Below are 15,723 nucleotides of genomic sequence, written 5' to 3'. Positions count from 1 at the left end.
TACAAGCGGACAGCCAACAAACTTTGGTACAACACTTGAATTATGCCATCCACCTACTTCAGGCCTTGGGATATACAGTCAACTTTCACAAATCAAGACTTGTTCCATCCCAAAGAATAACCTTTCTGGGTGCAGATCTAGATACAACCACCCAAATGGCCTTCCTCACAGAAGAAAAACAAAATCAACTACCAGATTACTTCAAAAATCTGACAAGACAAACCCAGCTGACTGCAAGGAAAATCCTGCAGGCCCTGGGTTACATGGCTTCTTGCATCCTTCTGATTCCGCAAGCAAAATTACATATGAGGAAACTACAATGGTACCTAAGGAGTTTATGGACTCAGCACAGTCACAGCCTGGAAACCTTGATACCACTCATTCCATGCCTTCAAAAGGAATTTCTGTGGTGGGCTCAAGCAAGCCAGTCAAACAGGGGTCTGCCTTTCAGCAAACCAATAGCCAGCCAAACCATTACAACAGACGCTTCAGACCACGGATGGGGAGCGCACATGGAGGGCAGATGCATTCAAGGTCTATGGTCACAAAAAGAGCTACGCATGCACATAAAATAAAAGGAAATGCTGGCAGTGATACATGCAGTCGAAGCCTTCAAACCCTTTCTGCATCATGGCCATCTGCTAATAAGGACAGACAACACCACGGTTATGTGGTACATAAGCAAGCAAGGAGGCACCCATTCCTATCCTCTTTGCAGGCTGGCAATGAATCTATGGGAACTTTCCTTGAAACTCAATATGCAGCTACAATCCCAGTTTGTGCCAGGGAAAGACAAAATACTGGCGGACAGCTTAAGCAGAAATATCATGGATGCACACGAATGGATGCTGCACCCAGACATCTTTCTACAGATAACACAATCATGGGGGAGGCCGGACTTAGATCTTTTTGCCTCCCCCCACAATCATCAACTGAAGAAATTCTGCTCAAAGACATACCACCCACAAGCATGGAAAGTGGACGCCTTCTCTTTCAGCTGGAGAACTCTGACAGTGTATGCATTTCCACCTCTCCCATTAATGACCAAGGTTTTACTGAAGATCAGGACAGAGCAGCCAAAACTGATTTTGATAGCTCCGGACTGGCCAAGACAGCACTGGTACTCACTGTTAAAGAGCCTGTCACGCACGAAACCATGGCCTCTTTCTCTATGGCCACTTCTACTGACACAGCACAATTACAAAACTCTGCATTCCAACCTGAAAACCTTGCAACTAACAGCCTGGAAAATACCTTGACTCCTCCTCAGGACAAGCTATCCCAGAGAATGAAAGATAATATTATGGAAGCTCGCCGGCCTTCCACAAGAAAGGCATATTCAGCAGAATGGAAAAGATTCCACATTTGGAACACCACAAAGGGCCTAGATGCGACAGTGATGAACATGGCACATATCCTGGAATACTTGGCAGAAATGTTCCACAATGGTCTGTCTTACTCTTCCATTAAAATTCATGCTTCAGCAATTTCAGCATAGTACAATACTGATCCACCTGTCTTCTCTCATCCTCTCCTAAGACAGTTTCTAAGAGGAATCAAAAACATCAATCCTCCAAGGAAACCACCTCTACCTACTTGGGACCTTAACTTCGTGTTGGAAAAACTAACACTGCCTCCCTTTGAACCAGCAGCATCTGCAGAACTACAGTTCCTGTCTTGGAAGACTGCTTTCCTTCTGGCCATAACCTCAGCAAGAAGAGTATCTGAGTTACAGGCCCTTATGGATGTACAGCCATTTCTTATTTTTCATCAGGACAGAGTTTCATTGAGAACCAATCCTACATTTATGCCAAAGGTGGTATCCAGGGTTTCATTAAATCAAGCTATTCACTTGCCTACCTTCTTTCCAAATCCACAAAACAAAGGGGAGAAACTTCTGCACACCCTGGACATACACAGACAGTTGCGCTACTACTTGGACAGAACTAAAGGTTACAGAAAAACTGACCAGCTGTTGGTAGCATATGCTGCTGGTACACAAGGAAAAGTAATTTCCAAACAGACAATTTCAAAATGGATAGGGAATTGCATTCGTTTTTGTTACTCCTTTCATGGAAAAACTGTGCCAGCTAACATTAGACCTCATTCCACGAGAGCCACAGCCACCTCCACAGCCTTCTTAAGAGGGTGGCTACCAAGGACATTTTAGAAGCTGCTACATGGAGCTCCGTGCATACATTTGCCAAGCATTACAATTTACCTTTATATTCCAGATCCAGAGCAGGCTTTGCTACGGCAGTCCTGCAGGGCATTTTAGCTACACCATCCTTTACATAGTTCCTCCACCCCCAGAATGGCTATGGTATTCTACCCATATGTGATGACTGCAGATGCATCCTTGAAGGACATAGTACAGTTTTGTACCTACCATAAATGTAGATGTCCGATAGGTATGCATCTGCAGTCAGGTTTACCCTCCCTCCTTCCCCTCTGTAGTATTTCTTGGGTACTTACCCCTCTTATAGCTAGCTGGGGTGATCTATTATGGTGTATTTGTTTTTATATTATTGTGCATGTTTGGATTTTAAATGCATCTCTCCAAATTTAGCCTTCCTTATAGGGCACCTGGCATCTGGGGCAAGAAAAACTGAGGAAGATGGCGTCGGCTGATGCTTTTATACTCCAGGCGCTCTGACGTCGGGGAAAGTGCGGCATCAGCTGACGCCGGACCCAGACTTTGGAATCCGGCCGACCGAAGGGCTGCCTGAGGCAGGACAACCCATATGTGATGACTGCAGATGCATACCTATAGGACATCTACATTTATGGTAGGTACAAAACTGTACTTTTTGTGAGGGTACTAGTTTTGATTTCTTTTCATTTACTGTGTACCCCAGGCAACTTAGAAGATGTTTTACAAAAGCCAGATGTTGTAAGAGGGTGTCCTTGCTTTCTGCTTGGATGAGGCAGTCGTCCAGGTATGGGTATATTTGAATTCCTCTTTGTCTGCAGTATGCAATTACTGGTGCCAGGCATTTTGTGAAGACCCTGGGCACAGTAGATGAGCCAAAGGGCAGTGCAGAGAATTGGTAATGGGTTGAACCTGAATGAAACGGAGGTATCTTCTGCAACTTTGTCTGATAGGGACATGCAGGTATGCCTCCTTGAGGTCCAACGTTACTAGCCATGCTTTCTTGCCCAACATGGGAAGAAGCTGCTGTAGTGTTAGCATCTTGAATTTGGGTACTTGTAAGAAGGTGTTTAGAATTGAAAGGTCCAGAATTGGTCTCCAGGCATTGTCCTTTCTGGGAACTAGAAAGAGTCTTGAGTAAAATCCTTGGCCTTGCTCTGGAGTAGGTACCAGTTGAATGGCTCTCATGTCCATGAGAGCTGTAATTTGTTTTTGTGCCTCTGCCCATTGATTTTGTGGCAGGTTTGGCATTCCTCTTTTCATTGACAAGGTGTGAAAATGGATTCTGTAGCCATGTGAAATTATGTCTAGGACCCATTTGTCCTTTGTTACGTGCCAGTTGTCTGAAAAAAGTGTGAGTTTTCCTCCCAAGGGGGCTGCCAAGAGAGTGTTGCTTGGCCAGATGAGGTGCAAGTCATTGAGTTTGCCTTATGGTAGTTTGGGACCTGTCTTCTCCTCCCTTCTGTGTTGCAGTGCCCCATTGTCGAGGTTTGTACTGGGCTTGTGGTTGTCCTCTTCCTCTTGGACGTCTGTATTTAACCCTCTGTGGTCTGTCAGTAGCTGGAAAGAACCAATTTTTTGTTTGCCAATTTCTGCTGAAGCGAGGGGGCTGTACCTGTAGAATTTCTTTGACTGTCTGCATAGATTTTGCCTTATCCTCCATTTTCTTTAAGATTTCTTCTGCTTTAACTCCAAAAAGAACATCCTGCTGTAAGGGAGCATCCAGAAGCTTTGCTTTAACATGATCAGGCAGAGTTTGTTCCTTTAACCAAGCATGTCTACGTATAACAGACCCAGTGACAGCTGCTCTGCAGGAAGCCTCCAAAGAATCAAAACCACACTGTAAAGTATGTTTGCCCACCTGTTCAGTTGCATGTAACAGATCTGCATTTCTTTCAATTCAGACTGTTGAGGCAGTGTGCTCATTTTTTTTGTTTTAACTGGGACATTAGAAATTGCTGATATTTTAGCATGTGAAATTGGCAATTTAGTGCCCTCATAGCTAAGAGTGGCTGAGTTGTAAACCTTTTCCCCCACCTGTCTAGTGCTCTGGAGTCCCTTTCAGAGGGTACAGGATTTTTTGCCATAGAAGCCTTAGCCCCTTTGGGACCCTGGGAGATAGTCTCTGGATCAGCAACAGGGCTTTTATAAAGGAATTTGTGGGAATCAAGCACTCTGTAGTATCTGTCAGGTTTGGCTGGAGCAGGAGGCAGAGAATCTGGGTTCAAACTGGATTCTAAGTAAACATCATCCACAATGTCTAAAACTGGGGGGATGGCAAGTGGTCTGTGCTGGGGGAGTAAAAGAAACTCTCTGAGCCTTTTCTTTGAGTCAGAGTAGTCCTGACCTTCCCATTGAAAATGTTCCCTCATAGTGTGTAAAGTTTCCCCAAAGGAGTAGTCTTCAGGAGGAGAAGCTGAGGGGATAGAATCCTCAGCATCAGAATCTTCATAAGGGGAGAAGGGAGTAATCTTGGTCCTCAGAGAAGCCCGAGGAAATAGATACTTGTTTAGAGGAGGCATAATCTTCCTCTTGTCTAGGCCTTTTGTCGGGTGGGGCTTGGGAACCCCTGATTAAAGAGATCAAATCTTCAGCCATTTTGAGCATCTGTTTCTTAGGCATGGGGCCTTGAACTGGAGACTGAAGTGCAGTCTTTTAAGGTTTAATAGGAGTCTTAGTCTTAGGATACGTTTTTAAATTGAGCGTCGTCAGTCTGAAGATGCCTTCAGAAACCGAAGGTGTTTCTGCAGCACCGACATCTTTATCAGCAGTGTCGTCGGTAGGGGGTAAACAAAATGGCTGCGTCGGCCTAGTACTCTCCGCCAGAAGCTCCGAAGTGGTCTCGGGTTCCAGATCTGCGGTAGTCAGGGGCTGTGTCGGAGCCTCACTGAAGACGGGTGAACCGGAGACTGGACCAGCCGAGGCCTCGGAGTCTGGCTTGAGTCTAGGCTGCCTGTCCTTGTCCTTGCGTTTTTTGTGCATGCCGGTAGTCGGTTGCTCCGAAGGCATAGTGTAGTTAAATTTTCTACCGAAGTAGTGTCATGCGAAATCAAAGCGTCTTTTTATAGTACTCTTATTAAACCTAGCACAAAAACGACAACCAGTGACTTCGTGGTCTTGGCCTAGGCAAGGTATGCAGTAAGAATGAAAATCCTTATGAGGTATTTGCTTCCCACAAGAAATACAATTGTTAACTTTTTCTGACATCGGTCTGAGGCAAGAAAAGTTTCCCCAACAGGGTACTTAGCTTTATTGAAGACTTCGGATCTGAAATTCGACTTCGAAAATCTCAGGAGTCTGCCGACCGGCACTTGCGAACTGCTTCTGCTTTGGGCACCGCGCGGCAAGAAAGACTGAAGAAAATGGTGTCTGATGCATTATATATACCCCTGGCGCACTGACGTCAGGGAAGAAGCGACAGCAACCGATGCCAGACCAAGACTTTGGAATTCTGGCCGACTGCGGGACCGCCTGACGACAGGATAACCCAAGTGTGATGACTGCAGCAGGGTAACACTGTGAACATCAGTGTTTTTGTCTCGGCCATATGTGGTTTGATGTTATGGCCGTTCAACGATCTGAAGTAGACCCATATTTTATACCCCACTCTTTTTTTCAGTTTCTTCCTTCGCATTTTTAACCATCAATTCTGGATAACCCTACTCAGTAAACATCTAAAACTTAGTTCCTGTTCGAAGTCTACTACAATAGAAGTCATGCAGGCAATACACACCATTTGCCCTTTAATGATACTTCTCTTCTGATGGAAAGGGTGATTACTTGTAGAATGTAGGTGAAAGTTATTAAAATTACTCTTCCTTTAAATGTTAGATTTAAATTTATGGTCGACCAAATATTTCTTTAATTTTACAACCAAGTAACTTATTTCATCTGTTCTAAAATTAAGTAAATCTCAAAAATTCCATAGTTTGGTTTATGTAGGTAACAAAATCATTTGGTTCTTCCCTAGTACCTCTCCAGAAAATAAAGGTGTCATCTGAAAAGTGTGAGTACACTAGCATTTTGAAATAGTGTATTGAACTAAACACACAATTCTGCTCCTAGTTCAGTCACACACAATTTGCAAACAGGGACACACATGCCGCCCCCCCATGGCAGTTCCACTGGTCTGTTTATAGTACTCGCCTTCATAGAAAACAATATTGTTGTCTTAACAACTGTTGTAACATTTCCATAACTAACTGCAGCTGTGTGTTGGTAAGTGTTTGTTTCTAACAATGACTTCTGACATGTATTCCAAGCTGAGTGAGGAATCACTGAAAGCAAATCTTGAATGTCAGTTGTAACAAATGGCACATCAGGGTCATAATATTTGTCAGAAATTTTAACCAAAAAATCCCAGAAATCCACCAAGAGGTGGTTATTTAAAGGTGGTATCCGTTTTAGCTTTCTCTCTACATATACTTTAAAGGAACAACAACGTAAATCAACCAAAGGTACAGGACGGCACAACGACTTCCCAGCTGGAACAGGTCACAATTTATTGAAAGAATAGAATGATACAACACAATTAATCCAGGACAGACTCAATATTGACAAGAGTTGAGCGCTTTCATCTGTTTACATATACTTTTTGAGCCTAAAGCTGCCACTATAGGTCTGAGGGGGTGGATCATTAAGGTTTTAATGAACCTTAGGTATCCCGAAAATTGATTGTATAAAAGGCCTAGTGTTACTCAAAAATTCATATAAATTCTTGTCAGTGATTTGCTGCAAAAAATTTGTTCATCCAAGGCCAACCTTTAGGCCACATTTATTTCATTTTTGGATATCTACATGTATGTGGAAGTACTATTAAGCAGTTCTAACATTTTGCCTGAGTATATTCAGGAGTCCATTATGACTACCCCCTCCCCCTTGTCAGGCTTCATGATTCTCACTTTTTTATTAGCCCTAAATTCATTAAGGACTGTCCTGTTATCTTGCTGACATCCTTAAGGGGGAAAATTCTAAAGGGTCCTGCAGGTTAAACTAAATTTCATCTTTGTTGTTAACTTCATAGTGCTGCCCCCCACCCCCATTGTTGTCAGTATCTGCAGCATTAAACCTGCCATTGAAAATCATGGGGGGAATGGATCCAGTTCGTTCAAGAAGAAAAGTACATGTAACCCTCCCCTTTTGTGAAAGTTGGGCTCCAGGCTGTCAACTCGATGCCGTAAAAATGCACTGTCAATCGAGAACAGGCTGGTGATCCACAGTGGTGAGCCCTAACCAGGAAAAGCTGAAAGAAGGACGTACAACCCTTCCCTGCACCCCACTTTTGGCAAATTTTGAGACTCTAGTTGAGCATGACATCAGGGCGTATTTAAGTAAGAACAAAAAATTTCCATTTAACCTAAAGCAAGATGAGATGGTAGGAGTACTTCCCAAAGTGGACCAAAGGATGATTTCACAAAGTCCCTGATTTTTAGGTACGGCTTTAACCACCAAAGAAATCCAAAGAATTATACAGACATATTGGCAATTTTTTTTCTACAGTGCCCAACAGGCCTGATGTTTTCTTCAAAACCCCCCTTTTTGGGTATAAAGAGAGCCCGATATAAAAAAACCTACTTGAAGGGCCTTCTAAAAAAACAGGATGGTAAGAACCCTCTTCTGAAAGTGGGGACTTTTAAGTGTAGGATGTATAATCAGTGTAAACATATGGCCCATAGACAATAAATCCAGTTGAATACTGTACAGAACCCTTTAACAGCTAAGAACTAATTTAATTGTACATCCAAAGTGGTGGTTTACTTACATACATACATACATGAATACAAATGTTTCAAGCTTTGGTATTGATGCCCTTCTAGCTTGCCAATATACCAAAACACTTGTTCCCACAATAAATGTCCAGGCCGTTCTTAAAAATATCTAAAGTAGTACTTGCTGTAATGTAATTTGATAATCTGTTCCAAATATCAGCTACTCTGTCAGGGAACTAATTAGTACACTTCTCATTCATATAGAGTCTTCTACATAGGTTATCTGATTATTCTCTGGTACTTTTTGATAACCCAAAACATTCCCAGAGGTTGTTGTCCCTAAATGGCCTATATATCTAAATAAGATCTCATCTTAAATATCTGTAAGAGACACTGTACAAGTTCAGATATTTTAGTTTTTCATAATAACTTAAGATTTTCACATCCATGGATGCCCGTGGTATATTTCCCCTGTACTCTTTCCAATTTATTCATGCTTGTTTTCCTATAGGGTTTCCATATTGTTATTCCATACTCAAGTTTGGGTCTAATGTAACTTAACAATGACTTCATTATGTTTGTTTTCCTAGACTTTATAAATCTTTTTATACAGCCTGTAGTTTTGTAACTATCATTAGCTAATTTGTTGATATGGTTAGAAAAACTCATAGCTGAATCTACCCATATATCCAGGCCCTTAAATGAGTCTACAGTTTCAATCACTATGTGCTGTATTAAATATTCACCTTTCAGTTTGTCTCCCAAATCTCATATGCTTAGTTTTTGATGTATTTATCAACATATTATTCTCCTGTGCCCAAATGGTCAAATTATTTTGCAGACATGCCTCATCTGTGACACTTTACCCAATTTCAGGTCATCAGCATATAGACTATAGAACATCTCAGATGAAAAAGTAAGGTCTGAAAGACGCAATCTAAACAAGTAAGGGCCTAGGACAGAGCCCTGTGGGATACCTTCACTGTAACCAAGGATTTCACCTGTCCAGTTGATGTGTGATACTTGCCATGTCTTATTTGTAAGCCATGCAGATATCCATCTTATCAACAGTATATCAATACCTAATTGTACTAATTTATTGATCAGTGTTTTGTATATGACCCTGTCAAATGCTGAAGTTAAATCTATATAAATCACATCACAGTACAATTTTTAATTCATAGCTGTACTTAGCTTTCTGTCAAATGTGTTCAGCCTACTATGTGGGGAAAATGAAGAGACGGTTAAAAACTAGGGTGTACCAACACCATTTTGAAATTTCAAAATTTATGCAAACTAATGCACTTTATAAGCTTTTGAAAAACTGTCCTAATGGGAGATTTTTATTTTTGGTTCCAAACCCAAGGGTTGGACAATGGAAAAACGATATTGTAGTACTTTGAATCGTTATGGCAACTAAGGTTAAATGCAAGGACACCCCCTAGGGCTTAATGGACAACTTTTGCTGGGCCTTTATTAAATATGAGGGCTGCTACGTTGTGATGGAAAGTGTATATAAATTTTGTTTCAAATGAAGAATGTTTTTAGGAGTAAGTGTGAACTGTGAAATAATGTTTTTAAAAACGTGTTTTTGTTAATATTATTTTGCTGTGAAATTTGTGTTAATTTTAACAATGCTTGTTTGGATTTTGTAATGGCAGGAAATGATGTCAAATTTTCGGCCAATGATTTTTCTTTATTTGTGCAATGACTAGTATAAATCAAGTGGAAAACTGACTGTCTTTATTCTGATGAAAAAGCGCTAAATTATGTGGAAGAAAAGCTTAAGATATACTGCTGTTCCTGCTGGTGCTTTTTTGTGGTGTGTTCTCAGACTTGGAGCTGTTTACCAGGGTCTTTTCGGTTTATTAGTGGTGTTTACCTTGGTCCCAGTCTTTTTTGATTTTAATGCAAATGCTTCCATTCCCTACTCATAAAATCCCAGCTTACTTAGTTGAATGCTTTCACTGCATCAAGACCAACCAGAAACAGCTGTACTTTCTTATATTCTGCTTTCCTTTGGACCATTATTGTTGTATTAATTTTGTCAAATGTTTGCCTTCCTTCCACAAAACTACATTGATCCTTATCTATCAATTTTGGCAACACCTTTGCCATTCTTTTAGTTACTATAGACATAAACACTTTCCAGTCATGGTTTGAAATTGAAATGGGTCAGTATGTGCTTGAGTCTAATGGCTCTTTACCCTCTTTGGGTAATACAGCCATCACAGCTTTCTTCCAAGAAGCTGGTGCTTCTACTCCTTTTAAAATACTGTTAGTCAAATTCTTTTAGTATTAAATTGTTTTGTTGATTTTTTTCCTGCGGTGTCTCTAAACATTGGAATTCCCTCCAAACACCTGTCTGTGGGGGAAAAAAATATATAAATCCTTACTAAAAATCACATCTCCACAAGAACTGGCGTGGTCCCTATTCATTCAGCTCATATAATTTTTAATGTCATTCCTCAAACTTCTGTACCTGTTCTGCTCAGTTTTCCTCCCTCATCTTTCCCTTCTCCCTCTTTAAACAATCATATTTTCTCTCTCCCTGGTTCTTTTCCCTAATATTTACTTTACTTGCCCCTTTATTTCTTCTTTTTCAGTTTTTTATGTCACTCCTGAACATTTGGAATTTATGTATTATCCAAATGTTATATGCCTATTCCATTATTTGTGTATATAGTGTAAATCTTTACATTTCAATTCTGTGTGTCCATGTTGTAGTTTTTGTTCATCACCCTGTAAATATTACTTCTTTTTCTAACCTTAGACAAGTTGTTTTCTTCATGTATGATTATATTGTACCTACTTAAGTTTGTTACTGATTCTACATCTGTGGAGCTTTTTTTACAAGCCTTTGCTGGAAAGAGGCTTTCAGCCAAGTTGGACTTTCCTGGTAAACAAATGCAAATAAATATTAAGTATTGAGTTAAAACATTTTATGAATCTAATAAATATTTCAAAATGTAATTAGGTATACATGTAGGCTTACCCGCTAGTAAATTAACAGTGCATCAGAAAATGTTCTTAAATAGAACTCTGTTTAATTATTAGTTTTGGATTTTAAGAGCCCAAAACAGTATTAATCTGGAAATATGAAGCAGTAAGATTACCCTAATCAAAGAGCCGTACAGGGTGGTAGATGCCCCTGAGTTCAGAGCTAAATGGTTGTATAGGGTTTAGAATAATGTGAGGTGGGTGCTTTTCCTTACTGTATGTCACTGGATAATAGATTACCATATGCTCGTTGTCTCTTGCTGCTGCATTTGGGGTTGTGCTTAATCTGCTTGATGATGGCTTGCTTCAGGGACATGAGGTCTTGGTAGAAGGATGAAGCTGAATACAGTAATGAGAAGACATTATTTCATATTGCTATGTGACAACTGAGGAATTTGTTAGGTGTATTGGTTTTAGTCTTTGCCAATATTGAATCTTTGTTTAAGATGTGAACCAGAAGAGGAGGATTTGGAAATATTTAGCCCAGGTTAATGTGCTTATCCCAACAGCCCTTGTTCCATTGACAAGCCTGTAAGCCCTAAAACAAGATTCTGTATAATCTAACTGCTGAGATATGTTGGACTTTGGGAAGGCCATCAGGCATCATCCAAGCAGTGATTTTTCCCTCTTTAACTGTGTACTGTAACATTATTGCAAAGTGGTGTGTGCTCACTTCCTTGTCCAGCAGGGGAAACCTTTTTTAATTATTCTTGTGTTATGCCACCAAGCTCCTCTGCCCAGGATGGAAACTGATCACTGGATGCTTCATCTAACTTTTCCTGGCTGGCTGTGCTGTGGCTGGGGCTTAGTACTGTGACTCTAGTTTTTTGGCAACCGAGGTTCAAAACTCTTATGCTAATCAGCTAGCCAGAAACCTCCTTTTTGGAGCAAGGCTACCAATAGGCTGCCTATGGTTTGGATGAGGCATGCTTATACATACTCAGCATTAACAGATATAGAATTTTAATATATTAGTAATTAGTAGAAATGGGTGAAGAGGGGACAAGTGTGTGAAGAAGATTATGAAACTGATGAATAGTGTTTTAATTGTACCTTTTATTAATTTTATTGCAGATGAATGGATTCTCATTGGCACAAAACCTGGACACCTGCTTCTTTACCGAATCAAAAAGGAAATAGGTAAATTTTAAGTCATTTCTCTGAGTCTTTCCATAATGGATGGGAGGGTATCTTGATAGATTAAACAGGTATCTAGTTTGAGGCAGCAGTTCTTGTTTAAAGACATGTTTATCAAATTTTGCTGCATCAGACTTTACAGAAACTTAATGATGTTTATGAAAACAAACATGATAATGTATGGGGGGGGGGTTATTTCAGTTTGTAATGTTTTACAGAATCTGTTAACATACCTCTCAACCTCTTTGTACGCACAGTGAATCTGGACAAAGGCCCAAAATTAGTGACTGATTTTAAATGTTTCTCTTATAAACTTAGAAATTTGCCAGAATAACATATTTGTGTTAGCTTGCATTTTCTGGAGGAAATGTATGAAATTCAAATGTTAAGTAATTATTTAGTGACTTTAACCTCAGTCATTGCCAGAAAACCACAAATTTTATGAGGAACAGAGCAAAAAAAAAAGGGGGGGGGGGCGAAAATCTGAACTGTTGAAGAGATATGTTTGTTAATATTTATCAAACATGAAGAATAGCCACATATAATGTGCATTGTGTATTCAACGTTACTACAAGCAGAGCTTTACTTAAACATGCATTTCTGAAGTTTTGGTATCACACGAAAGTTGGCTTCAAGATTGGATAAAATCTCTTAGATAGTTTAATTGACATAGGAATGGTAAAGGCATTTGAGGATCTGAGGCTAAAAGTACATCATTAACAGAATTTTGGGGCTTTTCTCTTGGGGATTATTAATATGTAAATGTCAAAAGTAAAAATAAAATTTACTAAAAGTTTATGAAGAAACATCGAAGAGAACAGCTTTACTTGGAAAATAAAGTAAATTAAAACTCATCTTGGAGCAGTATTGTTAAATCCTTTTCAAAATGGGTATGGTAGTACTTTTATGAAATATGTAATTTACACAGGATAATGTCATTGTCAAAGTATAGTTTAGATAGATGGCGTTGTTGCACAACCAAGAGCCATGCTCATCACATCACTGAAAGTGTGGCCTGTCCATGTGCACTACTAGAGGACAGCTATTTCTCATAAGGAGCAGTGCTGATTCAGCTGGAGATTGTAGGCTTTTCAGATAGTCTGATTTCTGTAGTTGGCAATGTAGCAGTTGTACCTGTAGAATAAAATCTGAAGGTCACTTAATATGCAGTAATCTGTGGGATTCATGGGCAAAGCGTCACAAATGCAACTTGAACGTTTTTTTTTCTTTTTTGCTAAGACAATTAATAAATATCTTAAATATTTTGTAAGTCTCTCCAGACTTACGGTTTTGGTTACGTGCTACATGGGGCATAGAACAGCAAGCTGTGTTATCTACAAGGAGCCTCTAAAATTTTAAGGTGAGTGCACGAGCCTCAGTGGTCAGATCTCTTTAGAAATTTTGCAGAAAGCATACCTTCCTATCATTAATATCATCAAATTCGTCAAACAGGCTTTCAGTTGCAAATAGTAATGAAAAGTCAGTTGATGAATTCCAAGGCTCTTGAAGGCAACACTTCCCTAATACAGAGTTTCTAACCCGTCCATTTCCACATGTAATATAATCTACTTCAGAATTCATACTCTCTAGGAATAAGGAGCAAATACTCCTTTTCAGTGAATGTGTTTTAGCAAGATGCATTTTTGTTCAGGTAACTGAAAGCTTGAGCCGCATACTTCGTTTTTATCCAGCAAGATTGCTCACGAGACAAAACTGTGCACCACACCAGACAGAGTCTTGTATAAATGAGAGCGTAAGATAAGCTAGTTTACCATGTATAACATATGAGCTGCTGCAAGAAAAAAGAAAGTATAATCAATGTAGTAGTGTAGACAAGGGTATCTAAGAACAGTAATTATGGTCTGAAACATAACTAGGTTTTTTACATTTATGTTCACTGAAAAGGAGCTGTTGGTGTTTGGAAGACAGTAGTAAAAAGCATGGCAGTTACAGCAGAAAGTATGGAAGACACTAGTAAAAAAGCATGGCTGTTACAGCAGAAAGTGTGGGATTATTTCACTGAAGATTGCTAGTTATACTGTACCTTATGTACTCTGCCAGTTCAGGAGTCTTCCCCTGTAGTGCACTGTGTATAAAGAAGATTGCAGATAAATGGTTCGAAAACTAGAATGGTGCAGTTTTAGTTCCTGTTTTGAGTTCCATGTAATTAGTAAAGGTGTAAAGAAATCATGACATATTTATGAGAAGTTTAAAAAACAGAATATTTAGTTCTGCATTTCTTTGAGAATGGGGATTCATGCAGCAAAAGGAGCAGTCCATGTTATGCATTTGTCTAGTATTTTTTCCCCTTCTTAGTTACATATTATGGTTATTTTGCATGCTGACTGATTTATTCTCCTCTTGTGTTGTCACTTCCTGTTTTCTGTCTGCTTGAGGTCATTTGAGTTCTGTTGTAAAATCTCATTAACTTCCTTGATGCCACAAGGCATTTATAATATGACAGGACTTAAGTATTAAAGTGTTGTTAAAGAAATAAAGAAAAGAGATTGTAAGTGTGCACAGATTTTTAGTCATATGTATTTCGGAGCAAGTGTAAATATTCTGTAAACAGAGTACATGCACATTTTTTTCTCACTTTCTAACCTGGTGCCTGAGGCGCTAACAGTGCAGCTTAATGGGTTTTAAATGTCTACTGTCTCATATGAAGTGAAGTTGCAAATATGTTTATACCTTTCAAGTGCAAGCACGGTACTAACAAAAGAGCATTTTCTACAGTGAACTGCTTGAAGGCCGTACCTCTCAACCTGGAAACATCAAAAATCTGGACAAAGGCCCATGACAAATCGGTACAAATCTGTACACTGATTAACATAAAATTTGCGTGCATTGTTATGCAACCCTGCCCACTCCAATGGAATTGTGGGATATCACCTTTTAAACCCAACCGAAGAACAGACCACCAAAATATGGCCCCAGAGACACAGTCCCAGACCCTGTAGTAAATGGTAACCATTTTCTTTTAAATGTGTTGCAGTGATGTTCACTGGGAAAGGGAGAAGATGATGAACCTTAGGATTTTGTTTTCGGTGACTTGCAGTATGTAGGTTAAAACTCACAAAAGTAGGGCATTTAATGGTAGGCAATATTCTGATTTTTGCAAAAGAATATCATAGTTTGCTGGGACCTCCAAATGTCATTTTTCATGGCCTGTTGATCAGTGGCATAGCTACAATTTGTGCCGCCTGGGGCTTTTTTTGAGTTTGTCACCCCCCCTCACAAAATTATGGTCGAATGGGGCCCTCCCCCCTGCAGCCATTCCAATGTCCCATTACTTGGCTATTTTGCCCCATTTACAATAAACACTGTAATGTGCATACTGCTTTACTTCTGCGATGATTTGGATTTCATTTGTTTTATTTTATATTTTACAGCACAAACACTAATAGATATCTGCTAAACAAAGTAATGCAGTCTCACAATAAAAATAGACTTGGCATTAATTAAAACTTCTCTGCCCTTGAAACTCGCATTCATTGAAACAGCATTGAAACCCACATTCAAAGAAAATACATCTGGCCAGTGGCAGATAAATATTACCTTTGGGCTGTTTTCAAATCCTTGGCCCCTTGCACACAGAACATACATGTGTTCTTTGATACACCTTCCTGATTATATTAAATTATATTCCTTGTGTAATACAGTACAGTTGTTAGAGGGTGTTTTTAAATTTGTTTTGAACATTTTTCCAGTATACAATCTAACAAA

General features: G+C 39.6%; 1 protein-coding gene across 5 annotated transcripts in view; it reads left to right on the top strand.

Annotated features, from left to right (window-relative positions):
- VPS39 (VPS39 subunit of HOPS complex) overlaps nt 1-15,723 on the top strand; it is a 1,019,836-nt gene that overhangs the window by 78,818 nt on the left and 925,295 nt on the right. For all 5 annotated transcript variants that reach the window (XM_044074020.1, XM_044074018.1, XM_044074019.1 and 2 more), the window contains exon 2: nt 11,935-12,000. In XM_044074020.1, coding sequence (XP_043929955.1) covers nt 11,935-12,000 — 66 coding nt within the window. The remainder of the gene's footprint in view (nt 1-11,934; nt 12,001-15,723) is intronic.

The sequence above is a fragment of the Protopterus annectens genome, chromosome 6.part0 (genome assembly GCF_019279795.1).
Source record: "Protopterus annectens isolate FY-2018-M chromosome 6.part0, PAN1.0, whole genome shotgun sequence".
NCBI lineage: Eukaryota > Metazoa > Chordata > Ceratodontiformes > Protopteridae > Protopterus > Protopterus annectens.
The sequence above is the reverse complement of the archived record's forward strand: the minus strand, read 5'-3'. Positions and strand labels throughout refer to the sequence as shown.